This window comes from Platichthys flesus, chromosome 2 (assembly GCF_949316205.1).
Source record: "Platichthys flesus chromosome 2, fPlaFle2.1, whole genome shotgun sequence".
NCBI lineage: Eukaryota > Metazoa > Chordata > Actinopteri > Pleuronectiformes > Pleuronectidae > Platichthys > Platichthys flesus.
The window spans coordinates 12,624,354-12,644,489 of record NC_084946.1 but is presented as its reverse complement, the minus strand read 5'-3'; the positions used below and the strand labels follow the sequence as shown (position 1 = coordinate 12,644,489).

The following is a 20,136-nucleotide window of genomic DNA, read 5'->3' as shown; positions in this document are numbered from 1 at the left end:
TTCTTTTTTGCAGAATTTGGCAAAGTATATATTTTTTTACATTTATAAATTTATTTTCCAATTCCTTGTCTTATCTCACCAACTTTACACACATTGACACTCTCTGTAATTCAATATAATCCAATGTGATGAAAATGTTTATTGGAGATAGGAGGAGAAATCAAGCAGATGAATGGTTAAGGCTGAACAATGGGTTTATCCATTTTACTGAAAAACTATTAGGGAAGAAAGGGCTATATGTCTGTATAACAGAAGTATTATGGAAAAACCTCATTTAAGATTTTTTAAAACACTTAATTTAGAAAGAAATTCTATTTATGGGTTCACTATAAGGGGGGGCTAGAAAATGAATGTCAGACAAGACTTGATGGGTGAGACAAGCTTAAGGTGCAGGACTTATTCACTTCACCAGCATTGTGTCGGCTCAAGAAAAAGAGAGAAATGTCAATCCAGAGACCAAAGACGTCTCAGCTCATTACCTCCATTCTGTATGGCTGGTAGGCATGAAAGTGACAGCCCCTAATTTAACATGGAGAGATGGCAATTTGTCTGACACACTCAACAATTTGTTGATGCTAAAACTAAAGGGCCTTTCAGTTTCCCTGGGAGGAAGAAAGGAATCAAGAGTGGTGAATAATGGGGCTGACATCTAAAAGACAGGTATTTGTCTTTCAGTCAAAGGTCACCCAACCGCAGAGGCTTGACATTACTGAGACGTCCTTCTTTCCAGTTATATTTAGAGTTTCAAATGTGGGAACACTCAAGCCCACATTTCCTCACATTTCCTTAAAGATTTACAAAACTAAGTTTTTTTTCTGGACAAATTATGGGGTAATATTGATCAAATAAAACACATTCATTACATTTATAAATTATTTAGGCTAGAATGAGAGTATTTTAAAGTACTGTTTGCATTCAGAGCCGGATTGATGCCTATCAAGAGACATAGTAAAGGGAAATAGCTATAATTTTAAATCCCTGGATTTTTCTGCTATTGATCCTGTTACCTTCTGTTGCTAATACCTCCATTTGTATGTGCTTAAGCATCCGCATGATTTTTGTTGGGAAACAAATTTTTGATTTTTGGAAAACACGGATGAGGACAAAGCTGCTTTGGGGAGGGGAAGAAACTTGCAGAAAGACTTTGTAAATACTGATTTTGGAGTGATTCCTTTTATAAAAATGCACTTGTTTGTTGGAGGAGTGTAGGATACTGATGTGAATAAATGCACAAGAGAAATGGGAAACAGCGGCGTCAAAGATAGAAACGTCAGTTGTGTCAGAAATGGGAACCAAGCCACCCGATGTTCAGGGAACCAACAGACACAGTTTTGAACAGGGGCATCAGTGGAATTACTCACCTCGTACACATTGAACTGGCTCTGCCCTCGAGCTAGCTCTCGGTAGCTGGTCGTATAATCCCCGATGAAGTCATGGCTGGGAGATGGAATAAAGGCGGAGAACACCAGTGAGTAAGAAAAACAAATATGAGGCACAAAAAAGACAAACAAGATGGAACTTTGTGACAAGAAATGTTTCTTGGGTGAAAATATCGAAAAGTTTTTCCTCACATCATACACATTTTGAGTCAACTGTTGCTGTTATTGTTATTGTACGTATCCTCATGTCAGTACCAGCAGTGATGGATTTCAGACTCACCTGCCATCCCGATCCCAGTCATACACCTCCACCTTGATTGTTCTGAAATGAAAAGCAACAACCACATATAATAACTAACAAATACATATCACCACATGGGCTTGTTCTTGAACTCTCAATCAATTCATGCTCCAAACAACAGCAATAACAAATAAACTACATTGTGTGGGAGAGCGTGGCCTAGGGCAGTGATTCTCAAATGGGGGTACGCGTACCCCTGGGGGTACTTGAAGGTACTCCAGGGGGTGCTTGGGATTTTTTTTCTTTATATTTAAAATTAGCATCCATTCAAAAATCCTTGAAAAATTGTTACTTAACAAATATTCAATATAATATAAGTGTAAGTTTATGAACTAAACTTTATATTCAGTAGGCTTTTCAATTTAATTATCCTAAAAAAACACAATCTCCCCCATACCGATGGTTTGACCCAACCTGGCACACGCCACCTGTCATCGCCTGTCATCACCTGCCTTGAAAACTTCAACAATGGAGTCGAGTTGAAGTGCAGCAGCAATACTGCTGAAACACGGAGGGACAAGTACCAAAGAAGGCGAAACCAGAGCAGAGAGCCTTCCCTAAACAACACCGTGAGAGCTTGTGCCTCTTCGGAGGCTCGCTAAAACGTAAAAGTTTTCCGTTGTGAAGTTAATGATTCATAACAAGTCCGCGTCTCTACCGGTACCCTTTCAAAATAAAGCATGTAATACAAAAGCGGAAATGAAATTGTATGACCTTAAAGCGAGCAAATATTTCACAATAAAATAACAGAAAGACACTTCAACAATATTAACAATAACATAGATTGGGTTATTTACACTTTTTGCTTTTTCTGTGGGGAGAGATTAGCCAACAGTGGCATTAAGCCACCACATCTTCAGCATTATCTCCAAACAAAACATGAAAGTCATGTTGGTAAGCCACCTGAGTTTTTTAAGAGGAAACTTTCTGAATTCAGGTCATCTCAAGACACGATGTGAAAAGCCTCCCCGAAGCAGAGGGAAACAAGCTACCTGTCAGTATTCTTTTCGATCCTTAAAGAAGATATTTTAAGATGATAAATATCGAAAAAATATGTTTTGAGCTAATCTTTTATTTAAAACTAAGTTAATAATTTATTTTTTGGGAAGAAGTGTTTAGCTATAATTAAGTTCATGAGTTCAGTTTGAGAACATATCTTTATTATGATCCCAAAAGAGGTCACTTTAAGTTGATAATTATTTTGATGTGCAGAAATCTTTATTTATATTGAGATAATAATAGTTATTTTTTATATCTTTTTATTTCTAAATAGTTCAAGAGAGACCACTAAAAATGAGCAATGTTATGGACATTGATGAAGTTTTAAAATGCTTTGCGCTGGTTAGGGGGTACTCGGCAGAATTTTTTCTTCGAAGGGGGTACGTCACTGAAAAAAGGTTGAGAACCACTTGCCTAGGGGATAGGGCGGGTGTTCTGCAACAAGAAGGTTGCCGATTCGAATCCCACTCTTTCCCATCTGAATGCATAAGTGTCCTTGGCAAGATACTGAACCCCTAAAATGGCCCCCATAAATGCTGAGTGTTCTTAAAAAAAAATGTAAGTCGCTTTGGACAAAAGCATCAGCTAAATGACATGTAATGTAATGTATTTGTGTGTCCTTGAGGTCTAACAAATGCCATTGGTGTATTTTCTCTATAAAAACTTTTCAAAGTTGTTTTAAAAAATATTTTAAACACGGCTTTTTTTGCTAAGTTCTTGTCACCACCATACACATGGATTGTATAAAACATATGTGTGAGCATTATGGTCATCTTAAAGGCCCTGGGTTCAATGGGAGTATTACTATGATCTAAGAAATCAATCCAACATGTTCACGAGATACAATGCAGCACAAGACAGTCCGAACAATAATGCTGGCATTGCAGCCTCTGACTTTGCATAAAATTGATTGAACAAGTGGTCAAATCACAGTGCTTCACAGTTTGCCTCTAATTATTCTATAATATTAAATTACTCACTATAAGAACAAATCACATGCAGTGTTGTGCTAACCAATAGACAATAAAAGCAAAGTTTTAGAAACATTTACCCAGAGTTCCCTTCACATGACAAACGTGTGTTTGTCAGAGCATTTAAGTAATTCAGTGCATGTCTGAGTAAGTGCTATAATTAGCAACAGCTTCATTAGCTTCATTAAAGCTTGGAATGAACAAGGACAGACGGCAGTAACAGGTGTCTGACAAGGAACTCCACAGAAACCTTGGAGTTTAATGGAGTCCAATGATATAATTCAATCATTTTTAAACCTGGAATACTTGCCAGTATCTGAGCAGAGCTTCATCTCATACAAGAAAAAAGCCAACTTGTAAAAGGCCCTCCCCCAAAAAGCTGATTTTTGAAATCTGAAAAAACATAAATCAACTACCAACTTCAACAGAACATCAGATGAAAACACAATGAAAACCTTTAACACAAATGCAAAATTTAGGGCCGCCAAAAGTTTTGAAACACTGCTGATCTCGCTCAGTTTGAAAACTCTGGGGCAGCATTTTAGTCTGGACAGACAGAAACAGGGATGTTTAGAAACTATAACACAGACACTGATGACCACTTGCGGATTGGGTCTTTTCGGTCACAACAGCCTTCCCTGATTTGTCAGTCTCCTATCACATGGCCCCTTCAGGAAGAATTGGCCAGTATTCTCCACAAAGTTAAAACTGCAATTGAGATAAGCTATTACTCGCGTCAATACCCATTTCCGTGCATTAAAAAACACAATTTTAGAACGAAAATGCAGTAGCATGGATGTAGCCAGCTGCCACGTCCTCTTTCCTTGTCACAACAGAAAACATCTGAACTTTGTAGCAAACAACATCTTCCCTCTGCCTCTCCTCCTATTGAACCCTCTCCACACAGATCCTTAGGCTTATTATGTAGATTGTGTTGTCTGCTTATTAGTAACGTAATACAACTAGGATTTAGTGCAGTGGCGCCCTGGGCAAAGGTTGCTGATGTAGGCTAGTTTTTAATATGCCAGAACCTTTCATCATGACAGTTCAGCCCGTTTCATGTAGATTCAAACCAGTCTAAGCAAAAACGGAAATCATCCTGACTATAAAATGCAGCAGAAACAACGTCTCTGCAGAGTGTGAGCGAGAGGAAAAAAACTTTTTTGTTGGCACTTTCATTCCTGAGTCACATTGATCTAAACCCTGTGTCTCCCCCTCTCTTCCAACTTCATCTTACACTAGAACTGACACCAGCCCAGATCCAAAGGAAATAGCAGCAAGCGGCACATCAGACACTCGTTCCTGTCACTGAGGATTTGAAAGATGCCTGAAATAAGCCCAACTTCCTACCTGCCACCTGGAACCTGTCGTTCTGCGGTGACAATTTGTTCTTTTGAGGTTATCTTCAAGGCTCTGAGTGAGGGAAAATGTGCTTGTCACCTAGGTGGTAGAAACATGATGCTCCTCATCCAGCATGGAAAAAAGAGAGGGATAGAGGTAAATAACAATACAGGAAGTGATGGCAGAAAAGGAGGAAGACAAAATCCGAGAGGAAGACATCCCTCTGCAGACCGATGTGTATGTTGTTGTTTTTTTTTTTACATTGTTATATTGTTGTTTTTTTGTTATTCGTAAAGTGCACCAACCACACCAAGGCAATTTCCTGTATGTGTAAATATGCATGGCAATAAAGAGAATTCTGATTCTGATTCTGATGCGGAAAAGCATTTTCGTGCCACAGGTGTAAGTGCAGCACCTTTAAGCGGACATCATGTCACCTTAGAGCATGTAACCTCATTTCATTTTTTAAATCTGTATCCTAAAGAGTCAGACGCTCAGATCCTCAAAAGGCCCCTTGAACTATCAGAACAATTTACACTCCAAAACTAATCTGCCAAAAGATATCTCCAGCTCCTATTCAAAGGTAATGAACACCATTCATCTTCAGTACTGGAGGCACATATAATTGAGGAGGACTGCATTTAACCGGGAGAAGCTCATCAGCTCTGATCTTTTGATGGGGAAAAAAAGAGACCAAATTTGAGTTGGGCCATTTTATAAAAACAAACTGATTAATTAGATGCTAATAATTAACATTAAATATATATATATATATTCACTTTTAAAACATATATACTTTTAGAGAGGAAACACATACAGGGTGCGAAAGATGGATGCATAGAAAATGTGGATAATTCAAATGTCCTCACACATTGATTTTTCAGCAGGAGTACAGTACAACAACTTGACAGAGCCTTTTAATTCTCTCTTCAATTCACACTCTGCCATGCTCCTCTCCTGGACTTACTCATCTGGAACAGGCCCTTTGACATATTGGATTTCTGTTTATTTTTCCCTCCGTTACACTGTAAGTGTACTTGCCTACTCTTTTCTTCTCTCCTATATTTCTCCTCTCTCCTTCTCACCTCCTCTCCTATTATTTTTCCTTCTCTTTCTTTTTTTTCCTTCAAAATGTAGTCTGTCCCTCCCCGAGGAGAGTGAATGTTCATATGGAGAGATGGATTTGTTCACGGATACCTTGGTAACTCTCCAGGGATTCAACTAGAGCTTGTTCTATTGAAGAACGGCCGGCATAATCAAACCGCCACCCAGACGCCAGCCGACAAAGGAGGGCTGTCGTGTTTCAATCCTGCTCTGTGATTGTAAGATACTTAAAAAGCTTTTAACCAACAGATATGATTAAAATATAGCATACACACACACACACACACACATACACACACACACACACACACACACACAGGTATAAAGATATATAACGTAAATGTTAAATATGTAGGTTTTGATTTCATCCGCGTTTGGTAGTGTTTGTGTAATGCTGCTATCTAATAAAACAAATTTCACTAGGAATAATGCATGGAACTAGATGAAAGAATGAGGCATATTTATGGAACTGACATTTATGAGTGTGTTCAACTTAGGGCATCCTGATTAAATTTACGGGGACTGTTGGGCCTTGGCCAAGGTGTGTGCTCTTCCGAGGTGCTGTGTGTATAAAAAAAAAGAAATAAATGAAAATAGTCTCAAACGGATCTCACTTTTAAACTTATGAACTTGTTGAACTTGTTCCAGCTTCTCCTTTCACACTTTGATGCATCAAACCCATGGAACATGTCCAGACTTAAGTACTGATGTAATTAGAGCAAAGTAAATCATCAGCAGTCCTCCACTGACACACTTGTGAGGCAGGTGCTCTCAACAGAGAGAGGTGCCTCAGTACCCCCTCCAACATGTGCTGGAGTTGAAATGAGAGTTAGTGCCAACCAGATAATGACTATGAGGGAGCCACAGGCAATGTCTCTCCTACTAATGAAGGTACCAGAGCCAAACACAAGTAATGTGCACCTTGTGTAACTATTCTTACCATTCAGGGTCAAATAATTTTGCACATCCTATTTGATTTATGATTTGGGAGTTCATTCAAACATCCAAAATGATGTGTGAAACAACATGTTTTTGCCTGCATTATTAATTTGCACATAAAAAATTCTGAATGCAAAACAACACATTTGAAAAACTCACCACAGCATAAAAAGTGTCTGTGTTAATAAAGATGAAATGTGACAAAGTGTAATGAAAACAGCCTGAGTGGGTGAAAGAGTGACTGAAACTTCTATTGAAGCTCCCACTAGTGACAAACGTATGTGATGCTTATGCAGCGATGGGACTGTAACATACTGAAATTAACACATGAAACAAATATGAACTCAACATTTCCCCCATGGTTTTCCATCGTTTGAGGTTTGACAGGAGCTCTTTTGACTTGGAAATCTGGTAGCATCCTCTTCTTCTACAGTTATCTAATGGTGTTGGACTGGGAAACAGTCCTGTCTGAATGGGTTTTCTCTGGGTACTCCACCTTCCTCCTGCAGTCCAAAGACATGCAGATATGGGTTAGGTTAATTAAAGACTCAAAACTGAATTGTTAGGTTTGAATGGTTGCTTGTCTCTGTTTGTTGACCCTGCAATACAATTGCAACTTGCCAAGGGGGGCATTTAGATTTGATTCAAACCTACTGCGTTGTGTTTTGTGTCTTTTAAGTGAGCGGGTATTTAGCTAAGGACTCTAGGTAATATAAACTAAATTAAGCCCCTAAAAGGGAAAATTGTAACTGTACCTATACCAATCATATCTGTGGTATTATATTATGTATTTTGTGCATAAGTTGGCACTGTGAATACCTTTAAGAAAAATACTTTGAGGTGGCACGAAGGCTCCAATATTTATATTCATCTCCACAGACACAAATCAAGCTTTCCATTGATGCCTCTTGGCCCATTTCTTCGATGTGCATTCGGCAGGCTCCCTCAGAGACTCAACATAATCGTGGTGAGCGCGTAACCATACGACGGGGATTAGTGAGCATCCACTCGGTTTGAAAGGGGGTGGGGCATGTTGATTTAGCCCTTAACAAGAACTCTGATCTCTCGTAACACTCCATTTTATCAACAACACGATTATTAACCTCTGAAAATGTATATTTTATGGGCACAACATTAGCACTTTTCTAATCACTGGAAGCTTTGACGGATGTAAACAATAATTCATGAGGTCCTGGGTGATAATGCATTATCGTAGAGGTTGGAAAAAATATTTATGACTGTGTCTCTAATTAAAACCGATATTCTCACGTCCACCTGACAAAAAAAACCCCGCAACAATGACACAAAAAGTTTATTCCTCAACCGTGCACTGGTATAAATCTGTTTATAGCACCGACTTGGTGATATTTCAAGTCTTGCAGCATTTCAGGCTGTTTCAGCTTGTGCCTTGTCACATTTCATTAGGCTCATCCTTCCTGTGAGCATGTGTGTGTTTGTGTGTGTGTGCGTGTGTGTGTGTGTGTGTGCGTGCAGGCATTTTTGCATGGCACAGGAGAAGTCTATGATTTGAAGTCCCGCTCAGTCCCTCGTGTATGATTGGATCTGACAGGGCAGTGATCCCTTCTTGGGCTCTTGTGTGATTGGTTGTTTCACACGGTTTTACCTAATATTTTCCAAGTATCAGAACGTTTGTGAGGCAACCTCATTTGTAGCTGTTTCTCTGTCTTCCTCTCCGATTTACCTTAGTTTTCAGACAGGCTCTGTGCGTTCTCAGTAAATAGAGGCAGAGAGAGAGAGGGAGTGAGAGAGAGAGTGAGAGAGAGAGAGAGAGAGAGAGAGAGAGAGAGAGAGAGAGAGAGAGAAAGGATACAGTACACCACATGAAACATTCCCGCCCCCCCACAAAAAGTAATGTGTCTGTCACTCCCGTTTCATCTTCACTCGGCGCTCCTTCATGATTTAGCTTGTTTTCTTCTCAGCACTGTCTTTTAAATTAGAGGCGAGCAGATAAGCTGGGAGAGAAACGAATTCCTTCTTTGACATAACATGTCTACATTAATTATTGGCCTGTCGAGAAGCGTGAGCCATCATTATTTTAGATATTTAGCTGGTAATGTGCCCCTGTGTTGCTCGGCCAAAGCCACATGTCTTGAGAAAGGTCCTTGACATTGAAACATCAACCTTTTTAATAGAGAGCAGAGGAAATGTGCAAGAAATTTCTTCTTTAAAATTTGGAATCACAACTGTAAGTTCATTAACTTAGCTAAGAGCAGCTTCATGAAGCGATTGAAAATGCTATTGTCTCTCAGCTGACTTACTTGGAAAATGTAAAACCAATGTTGCACTTGATTTATGATCCAATATCTATCCACTAACTCCAGAGATCTGTCTGTCTGTGGCTCACATATCTCAACAATCGTTCATCTTATCACTTTCATACTTGACATACGTATTGTTAAGGGCCCAAGAACGTGCAGTCTCGAATCTGGTACGATTTTAACGTTCAAATTTATACATTCAGTATCAATAAACTTTGAATAAACAGGTGACCAGAAACAGTGGTGGTTAAAACAAAGGGCAACGACCACTGATTCTCCAGTTTGTGGTTCTGTACCGAGTTGAGTTTGACCGAACCTTGAACAAAAAGGTTTAAAGGTCTTTGTGCAGCAGCGGTGCTGCAGCATCAGGATTCTGCAGTTGATCTTAATTTTGCACCGCTCAATTACTGCAGTTTCAGAAAGAAAACTGCAAACAGCATAAGTAAACCATCAATTCATAATGAGAAGGTTTAGAACGAGCAGTGCACTAGTACATATAAACACCAAAATATTGGTATGCGCAGCGCCATGAAGCCCCATGCATACACACAGCCTAAACATGTACAGAAAGTATTTGCTCATTACAGTTGCTTAGATTGTGTTAAAATAGTACATGTATATGGTCATGTTATTTTCTTTAAAGGGAATAGTGCTGATCACAGAAACAGCACAAGGAGGTGGGTGGATATTCGAGGAGGATCATTGTTCCTGACCTCTGCTTTTCTGGGAAAATTATACATCTATAAGAAGGCATGTCCAAAGAACACAGTGGTTTTGTATTAATGTGACGATGGGAATAAGGAGACGTCTAACACTGCAGCGTGTTGAACTGCTATTGATTTCTACTGGTTTAACCCTTCAACCCTCGGGTTGTAGTAATGGCTGTCATCAGTATGCAGTTTGTCAGTCAGAGACATTCTGATTAGAGCCATGAAAGCAGTCAATTGATTGATCCAAGCAGAAATCAATTTAGGTAGGGAATGTCAACAGCACCAGCGGGAGATATACTGTATTGAGTCAAGTGCAGCAGTGAAAGGATAAACAGCAGCTGTCGAGATCAGAGAGTGCAAAGACCTGGGTGGTGGGGGTGGGGGGTGGGGGGGTTGCATTGTACCTGTCATAGTCTCCATTGCAGAGGGCTCGTACCGGGATAGTGAAAGGCTGCCACACTGGGTTTAATGTGTTCTTCACCACCTCTGTCTTATGGCAGATCGTAAACCTAAAGGAGGAGGAGGGGGAGGAGGAGGACCGTCAGGGGAGAGAAAGTATTATTCGTTAATATCCTAAGCCAGGAAAGAGAGAGATTAATATGCAAATGAAGGCAGGGGGGTCTATGTGAAGAGATGGAAAAAGACTATGTGGAATCCTGAAGTGACGGGAGAGATACCTGAAATAGGGCTGTACCCAGCTTTGTTTACCACTTGGCCTGAATCCCAGCTATTTCTGAGTTAGACCACAGACAGCAATTTCATATTTCAGTCTGGCTTTTAAATCCTTCCCCTTGACCACGATTGTGACAATCACATGCAAATGAATTTCTGTGACATCTAAAATGTGTCGCAGAGCAAAGCCTCATGGATTCCTATCAAATACCCCCAGATATCCCTTCCGAAAGCAACAATGCGCATCACTGTTTTTGAACTCAAAGCCTCTGAATTTTTGCGCTCCACTAAGTGCCTCAAGCCTTTTAGAACACTGACAGTCTTTTAGCCTCACAGCTTTTTAATTTGTTCCCCCTCCCTCTGGCAACAGATAGTTCTCGCACTTCTGTGGGGATCCATTTCCCACCCTCTTATGTATGAATAAAAATAATGAGAAAAGCTACAAGATGGCTAACAAAGCACTTGCTGAAGTATCGCCAGCTAGATTGGGCTGACGCTGCCACAATTGCAAAGCCCCTTGGGAGGCTGCATAGCGCACTGAGAAAGTGTGAGGGGATGGGAGATAGTTATGCTTCCCTTAGTCGACCGCCTCAGAAACAGAACGGATTTTCCAGATGGGAAATGCAGATTGTGTTTTTTTCTTGCTTTTATGCTTCTTGCGTTAACTGCCTGTCTTTTCGGTTTGCTCTCCCGGAGTCATTTATGTAATAGTGTTTAGTCAAGGGAGTTGTGGTCGCACTGACCACTGATTCTTGACTCGGTGCAGCCTCTTAAGTTGTGCATGCCTCAGTAACCATTCCTCTCCAAATGCACAAATTCAGGTTTCTCTCTACCACACTGTATATCCTCTGATTTTGCATCAGTGATTTCCATATTAAGTCTTTATATTGTAGTGTACAATGGGGAGGTGGTTAGCACTATCGCCCTCGCAGCAACAAAGTGCCGGGTTCAAATCAAATGTGGAGTTTGCATGTTTTCCGGCTAGTCCAGCTTCCCTACGTGTAGATTGGGGCTAAAGTGACCCAAGGTGTATGAGTGAATGGTTGATTGTCTCTGTAGCCCCCGACAAACACGGGCAACCTGGCCAGTGTACTCCACCTATAGCTCAGCTGAGATTGCTTCAGCTCTCCCTGTGGCCCTTTGAAGGATGGGCGGGGATACACCTGATGCATCATATGCATATAAATACCTCCAAGACTAAATGCGATATTTGACAGCTTCTCCCTTTGAAGCTGGATGAGACATGTTTGCCTTATATATGATGTCATCATTTTCAAGACACGTGACTGATGAAACACATTTTGATTTGCTGAAACACCCACAGGAAGCCCATGCATTGCAGATTTATTTTCATGTGTCTCAAAACCTGCCCCCTGAACTTATCCTGCCAAACAACTGCTGTTTAGACAGTTGTTATAAGAAAACTCTTCTTTTAAGGAAACCAAACTACATCAAGGACTCACGTTCCATCCTCGTTGCTTCTGTAAAAGACCATGAAGGGGTCTGACTTGCCAAAGAAGTCCTTCTTGTCCAGCTTGTTGGCACAGAACTGCATAGTGCCGCTGTCCTGCAGGGGAATATGGAAATGAGGTAAGAGGAATTAGACATGAATTTGGAAGTAGGGAAGAGTACCATAACTTTTTTTCATAATTTCCGAATCATAATTTGTGTGTGTCCTAATTTTCCCTTCTTACACAACTTCTTCTGTTTTAACTCTGCAGTTTAATGAAAAGATTCAGTGGTAGATCCGATAATGTCATGGTCAGCGAATCAATGTTTGGTGATCTTTTAACGTCAACCTGTCACATCAAAGCCAACGTGAGTCACAATATCTGCTGGAGATGAACTGAAATGGGTTTTTAGCAGGAGGGTAAGAGGACTCCATGTTCAGTGATTCATTTCCACACATACAAACACTGCAAAAGGTGCAGCCGAAAAAGGTTACAGAGGGCTCAGAATGCACTATTTCATGAATAATATCCTAGAAATTATTTTTAATATATTTTGGTATTTTTGGTGAAATGCACTTTACACATCGTGTAAGGATGTTGCTGTCTGTTGTGTAAGGGAAATGTAACATGTGGTATACTTTGATTGATCAATATTGAATCTCTAACAAATGTCACTTTGATGTTGCTATTTCCTGTTGAACTGAATGAGTGTTAGCCTGATTACTCCAGACACAGTAATCTAATTAGTCCAGACACAGTAATCTAATTAGCCCGGACACAGTGTGAGAGTAATTTACTATTCAGGCAAATGGTTGATGTGAGGAAGTCCTTTGATGTCTACAACTGTGAGCAAACGTATCCTTGAGAATTCAGGATGTTGCTCGACCAACTGATATTATAATGATTTTCTCACCCATGCTGATTCACCTAACAAAGACCTTACAGCACGGGGGATTCACTCCAGGGGTCTTAGAGCAGGGGACACGTTATCGGTCACCTACTTCCTTTATATCAAAGAGGCTGATCGATGAGTTTGTTCCTCTCTAGGAGGAGCTTGAAGATGTTTGAAGTGCTGCTTTTCCCGTGTCATCAACTGTTTAACACCCCCCTCCTGAATGGGTGGGTTAGCCAAATGTATAAATACCAACCACTGTCTTCCTATCTGGGTGCATATGACAAACTCAACTCTGTTGTATGTACCATGCTCGAGCATTAAATGTGTGACAATACTGTAAGAGAATTGTGTCTCGTTTCCTCCTTGCTAAAGGTGGGATTGTAGAAATTGCCACGACAATTTGGGGGCTCGTCCGGGATGCCTAACTCATTCACGCTTCAAACCATTCTCAAGACCAAGTTTAAATCTGCGCGCAGTCAGGTGAGGGGATTTTTAATTGCCCAAGAACCAGAAGTCTACCTCTCCCGAAGGGCAAGTTGTAATCGACTCCCAGGGTGAGAAGAGGCTGCTTGTGAGATTATGGAATGAAGATTGTTCGATACGGCATCTGAAATTTTTCTTTGAAGGAGGATACAGTATTGAAGAGCACGGGGTGACGCGTGAGGTAGAGTGACATTACTTAGGGGTGATGACCCATTGATAAAGGAATTAATAAGAATAATATCAATTAATGTCATCTGATTTGTGTGTGCTGGTAAGTGAGTAACTGCAAATTTATCGAAATGGGGAAACTTTATAGCAAACCTTTTACTGAAGTGTGTGATCTAATGGGATGTGCAAAAATTATGTGTGAGAAACATGGTGATGACTCCTGTAAACAGCTTCTGGTGTGGATAGAAAAGTTAACATTTTTTTTTTTTTTTTTTTTTGAGAATGGTAGTTTTCGTATAAATCAAATACAGGCGCTACAAGTTGAATTTGGAAAATATGACCAAATGAAGGTTAAAATTAAATAAATTAGATAGCATTGATAGTGTGTGATTCAGAATTGTTAAATGGAACAGATATGTAGTGAGCAGGGGTGCAAGAGGGGGGGATGGGAAACTAATCACTGTCTTTCAGCTCCCACATTCACACAGAACTGGATCTCCTCCCTGCCTCAGCCGCTCATCAAGCCACCTGAACCAACAGCCCCCTATCTCATACCGAGACCTCCAAGGACAGTCTGCCTCCACAGGACGCACCACAGCAGGCACAGCATTCGCTCCAATCCCATGTCACCAGAATCAGGATGACGGAGCTGCAACCACCGCAGCACAAACAGTCTCGGGTCAGACACACTCAGTCCCATCTCCACAAGAAGAAGAGCAAACGCCGATGCAGTGATGTATGTCTACAGAGCGTGGACACCAGAGGAGATGCGCTGAATTTCCAGTGAACTGTCAGCCATAGCGACCCAAGGAGGGCCTGCAATTTCTGAAGTACTGTCCCAAATTGTATAACAGTTAAGGCAGACTTTTAGAGAAACCAGAAGTCTCTTGCTCCACAGCATAAAACTGAAACGGGGCAGAGTATAAGGACACTGGCCAGAGACAGACATGCGCTATGACTGGAGAACAGATGCTGTTTCGCGGACATGTGAAGAAATATGAGAACAGCCTGATGAAAAGGTGGTCAGATTGATTAAAGTCTTCAAAGAAAACCGCTGAATGTTGCCACCAGAAGACCCTGACAACTGTGCGAGAGACTGTAACACGACAAGGCTGAAAAGGAGATCCACTGGACTTATTTTTCACGTATCCCAGAGACTGCACAGAGGATGAGGCATGGCTTGCGGCAGAGGTGGAGGAGACTCCAGATTCAGGTGAACGCACCCTCAACAGCACATACATACACAAACATTACTAAGAATTGTTTAACATGGCAAAAAGCAAGTGAATCTGAAGTTTTACTTGAAATAACTCAAAAGGTAGCAGGCAAGATATCACATTTCTTGTTTATTCTGGGGCCACAAAACAACATTATCTTCCAAATTGGGTGGTATATATATATATTTTTACTGTTGGGGCATCAGGCACCAAAATTAAATACTCATATACCACACCTTGGTCTGTTACCTAAACAGATGGGGATATTAAATACATGTTGACTTGTAAATTTGTTAGGACACAAAATGTGGTCTTAGGCTTATTTTTGCATAATAAACAGGAAGGGGTTTAAGTCAACAGAACATGAGATATCCCAGGTGAATATGTACAACCAGATCATGGTTAAGTACTGTACCTACACCAATGGGACCTGTTACCCTCTGGACCAAGGTTTATAACCTCAGATCTGCTTGAAATAGCACACACAGCGTCATGCAAGTATCTGATTTACATTGCACAGCAACAGTTAGTGAAGGACCAAAAAAAAAAAACTGGTTCCAGGAAGATTAAAGAAAGAAATTGTATTACTAGTGATTGGGTGTATTATAATAATATATTGTAAGCATTGACTGTTGTGTTGACCCCACAATAGGTAAATCTTTAATATACTTAAACCCATCACCAGATGTATTTATAGCTAAAGCAAATGATGTGCAGTGGGAAAATGTGGCCCCCAGGGTCACTGAGTGTTCACAAGATTGTAAATGGGAGGACAGTGAAAAAGGAATTCAATATTCTTCCCAAATGCAAACATACAGATGCCCATTTCAGAGCACTTTTCTGGGGGAAAAAGAATTGTGTATTTAGAAAAAAAACACTAAAAAAAAAAACTGCTAAATTTAATCAAAAGGTTTGGAGTTAACCATTGACTCTTCAGAGTTACAAGAAGTGCAACAAAAAGTATGGGCTAATGATAAATATGACCTGGGATTATTTAAAAATTGAACCACTCAATGTGACACCAAAGAGCACAGTGTTAATGTCAAAACACAACATCCACTCAAATCAGAAACAGTAGCAGGGATAACGCCAGTATTTTAAAAACTGGAAAAAACGGGAGTCATCATTCCATGTGCACACTCACCAGTAAGAATGCCTATTAAATAAATTAAAATAAAATAAAAAAGAGAGAATAGAAAAGTTTCTCTGGTTCCACCAGAAAGCATGTGGTTTTTGTTTATTTTGAATTGTTGATTTGAATAATGCATTTTTCAGTGTCCCAGTTCATCCACACTCTCAGTATTGGTTTGCTTTCACGTTTCAGGGCAAATCATATACGTTCACACGTATGCCCCAAGGTTTTGTGGAATCCCCTGCAGTGTACTCACAGGTTTTACATGCAAGTCTTGAGGACTTGGCATTACCAGCGGGAAGCATGCTGATACAATATGTTGATGATTTGATGATTTGTTCACCAACAAAACAGGCCTGTAAAGTCGACACAGTAGCATTGCTAAAATATCTTGCAGACCGGGGCCACAAGGCCAGCCTGGCTAAGCTGCAATTTGTCCAGAAAAGTATAACTTTCCTAGGACACAAAATTTCTAGCAGCGGTAAAATTTTGAGCTCAAATGAGTGGAAGCCATCCTCAAGATTCCAGCACCGCGTACTAAAAATGTAATTTTATGGATGACAGACAATTGTAAACAGTGGATCTGTGATTATGCATCCCTGGAGGCTCCACTCATGTATGTTATGCATGGCCAAGGACTGACACCAACCGACAACCTGACGTGGACGACAGACGCTGACACAGCATTTACCCAACTGCAACAGACAGACTTCGACACCTACACTGGGTCCACCAGATCAAAACAGATCATTTACACAGACTGTAAATGAGAAAGGGGGTTTCATGACAGTTCAGTACAAACGACCAGTGGCGTCAATCTCCTCAGAGAAATTAGATAGCTTGGCATTGGGTCAGCCTCTCTGTCTAAGAGCAGGAATGATATCAAGAGGTCAAATTGTTTATGCCATATTCTGTATCTTCTATTCTGCTAGAGCAGCAACCTAATTCTATTAACAGCCATTTTACTCTGTAAAAGTGTGAAGCTCACACTAAAGGTGATTCTGTTTCAACAGGTAAATGCTCAAGCAGATACAGCAGCAGAGGAAGCGGCAACTAACCAACATACTGTAATTGATACTCCTTTTTCCTTTCTCTCACAGATTTAGCAGAAGCACAGAGCCACACTAACAACATAGAGAAAGCAGAATTAAAATGTTTTAACAATGTATGTCAATCTAAGGACGGCCGTCCATGTCTGTTTAAATGTTTATTTGTTGTTCCTGTTTTATTGAAAATTGTCTGGTTTCACAAATTACTCTTTTACCTTTTACTTCAAAATGTTTAAATTTTCTGACAGGCAACACTACAGGAGGCCAGGACATACAAGCCCCTGGCCAACCGTTTGATCGCTTGCAAACGGGTTGCATTGCACTAACACCATGTGAAGGAAAGAAATATTGTCATGTGGCTGTTGACATGTTTTCCCTAAAGGTAAAGCAGATGCCTCTGCAGTCGCAAAGGTGTTAGTGCGAGAAAACATTCACCCTAGATATCCCACATGAAATCAAAAAAAACTCTCATGGATCAAAGCACTACCGGTAGTGTTTACTGACCAAGAGAGGGAGGGGATGGGCCAGTACAGGTATGTACTGTGTGTACATAACCAAAATGTTGAGCCTTATACACACAGGTAAATGCAGCAATCCCGCAACCAGCAGAGGGCCAGTTTCATAAACCTCAACACACGCCAGCCATTGCGGAAAGGAACAGGCCAACAGCTGTTGCAGATCAAGGAAGAGATGGCCTTATAAAGTGTTATTGATCCATTATGATCAAAATGAAGGATTGTAAGGGAAATGTAACATGTGGTATACTTTGATTGATCAATATTGAATCTCTAACAAATGTCACTTTGATGTTGCTATTTCCTGTTGAACTGAATGAGTGTTAGCCTGATTACTCCAGACACAGTAATCTAATTAGTCCAGACACAGTAATCTAATTAGCCCGGACACAGTGTGAGAGTAATTTACTATTCAGGCAAATGGTTGATGTGAGGAAGTCCTTTGATGTCTACAACTGTGAGCAAACGTATCCTTGAGAATTCAGGATGTTGCTCGACCAACTGATATTATAATGATTTTCTCACCCATGCTGATTCACCTAACAAAGACCTTACAGCACGGGGGATTCACTCCAGGGGTCTTAGAGCAGGGGACACGTTATCGGTCACCTACTTCCTTTATATCAAAGAGGCTGATCGATGAGTTTGTTCCTCTCTAGGAGGAGCTTGAAGATGTTTGAAGTGCTGCTTTTCCCGTGTCATCAACTGTTTAACACCCCCCTCCTGAATGGGTGGGTTAGCCAAATGTATAAATACCAACCACTGTCTTCCTATCTGGGTGCATATGACAAACTCAACTCTGTTGTATGTACCATGCTCGAGCATTAAATGTGTGACAATACTGTAAGAGAATTGTGTCTCGTTTCCTCCTTGCTAAAGGTGGGATTGTAGAAATTGCCACGACAGTTGTTTCAGTGTGTGTTGTTCTGTGTGATTATCACCTCCACATATGCTCTCTATGAACTACTGGCCGGCAGCCAGTGCACTCCAGCATTATCTATAAAAACAACCTAATGTTCCACCAGTAGTATGTGTGTGTGTGTGTGTGTGTGTGTGTTTGTGTGTTCAGTTCAAGTATGCAGGAACCTAACCATTGTTGCATATCCACCCACCAGCAGTCCTGCTAACATTACTGCCAGCTGCTTACCAAGTCTAATTCAAGGATGAGTAATGGTCGTCAAACTAACTTCTTGTGATACACGTCACAGCAACTGGGGAGCATCTGATGCTTCAAGAGCATTTCAGCCTCAGTCTGCTTTGGCCATTGTGTTTCTGTAACGTAAGTTGAGGACTGTTTCTTCTCTTGATTTAGCCAAAAAACACGATCATGTGCTCAATGTAGGAACATTTCCAGACCTTTGGATTCTTTCCACGTTAAGATGTTACACAACATTTTTTTATTTTTATTAAAAGGTCCATTGTGTACGGTTTAGGTGAATGGGATCTATTGGCAGAAAGTGTATATAAAATAACCCTAGTGATGTTTTCACTGAAGTGTGTTTCATCTAAATTGTACAAATTGTTGTTTTTTTACCCTAGAATGGGAAACTTTATAACTACATTATACTTACATCTAAAGTGGGTCCTCTCTACTCAGGCTGCCATGTTTTAAAAGTAGTCCAAACTGGACAAACTAAACACTTTCGTTTTTATGACAACTGAAGTCTACTACAGGTTCTCCTTCATGTTTGGAACGGGAGGGTGAGGTGAGGGGTGTTCAGCCGCAACATGCAACTTCACCACTAGATATCACTAAATTCTACACACTGAACCTTTAAATCAGAGTTTTGGGTTCAGGAGTTAAGAGGACTCATTATATAGTGATTATCTATAAATGTACCAAATTGACTACACTGTCAGATGATTAGTGTAAACACAGAAGGTGTGTTATTGATAAAGCTCAATGGTTCCTCTACCACCAACATTCTTTTTACATCATTTTTTATTACCTGCTGTTTGACAATAGTAGTTTTTACTTGATTTTTGCTGCTTTTCTTTTAAAATTTGAATTAAACTATTAAGAGACACAGTAGTTGGGCAAAGCTACTAATGAGAGAACCTTAAAAGTTTGTACTAATTTAGCATTAACACAGAAACCTGTTAGATTATGTTATCTCTTAAAACACAGGTTTGAGCCTGTTGACCTATTTATAGGTTGTTCTGTAGTACAGTGATTCTCAAATGGGGGTACGCGTACCCCTGGGGGTACTTGAAGGTACTCCAGGGGGTGCTTGGGATTTTTTTTCTTTATATTTAAAATTAGCATCCATTCAAAAATCCTTGAAAAATTGTTACTTAACAAATATTCAATATAATATAAGTGTAAGTTTATGAACTAAACTTTATATTCAGTAGGCTTTTCAATTTAATTATCCTAAAAAAACACAATCTCCCCCATACCGATGGTTTGACCCAACCTGGCACACGCCACCTGTCATCGCCTGTCATCACCTGCCTTGAAAACTTCAACAATGGAGTCGAGTTGAAGTGCAGCAGCAATACTGCTGAAACACGGAGGGACAAGTACCAAA

General features: G+C 40.3%; 1 protein-coding gene across 1 annotated transcript in view; it reads right to left on the bottom strand.

Moving 5' to 3' along the window:
* Positions 1-20,136, bottom strand: part of cpne5b (copine Vb) — a 106,798-nt gene that overhangs the window by 18,741 nt on the left and 67,921 nt on the right. Inside the window, exons 8-11 of the mRNA XM_062398299.1 lie at positions 12,159-12,262; positions 10,428-10,532; positions 1,660-1,701; positions 1,362-1,437 (exon numbers count right to left, since the gene is read on the bottom strand). Of these exons, the coding sequence (XP_062254283.1) occupies positions 1,362-1,437; positions 1,660-1,701; positions 10,428-10,532; positions 12,159-12,262 (327 nt within the window). The remainder of the gene's footprint in view (positions 1-1,361; positions 1,438-1,659; positions 1,702-10,427; positions 10,533-12,158; positions 12,263-20,136) is intronic.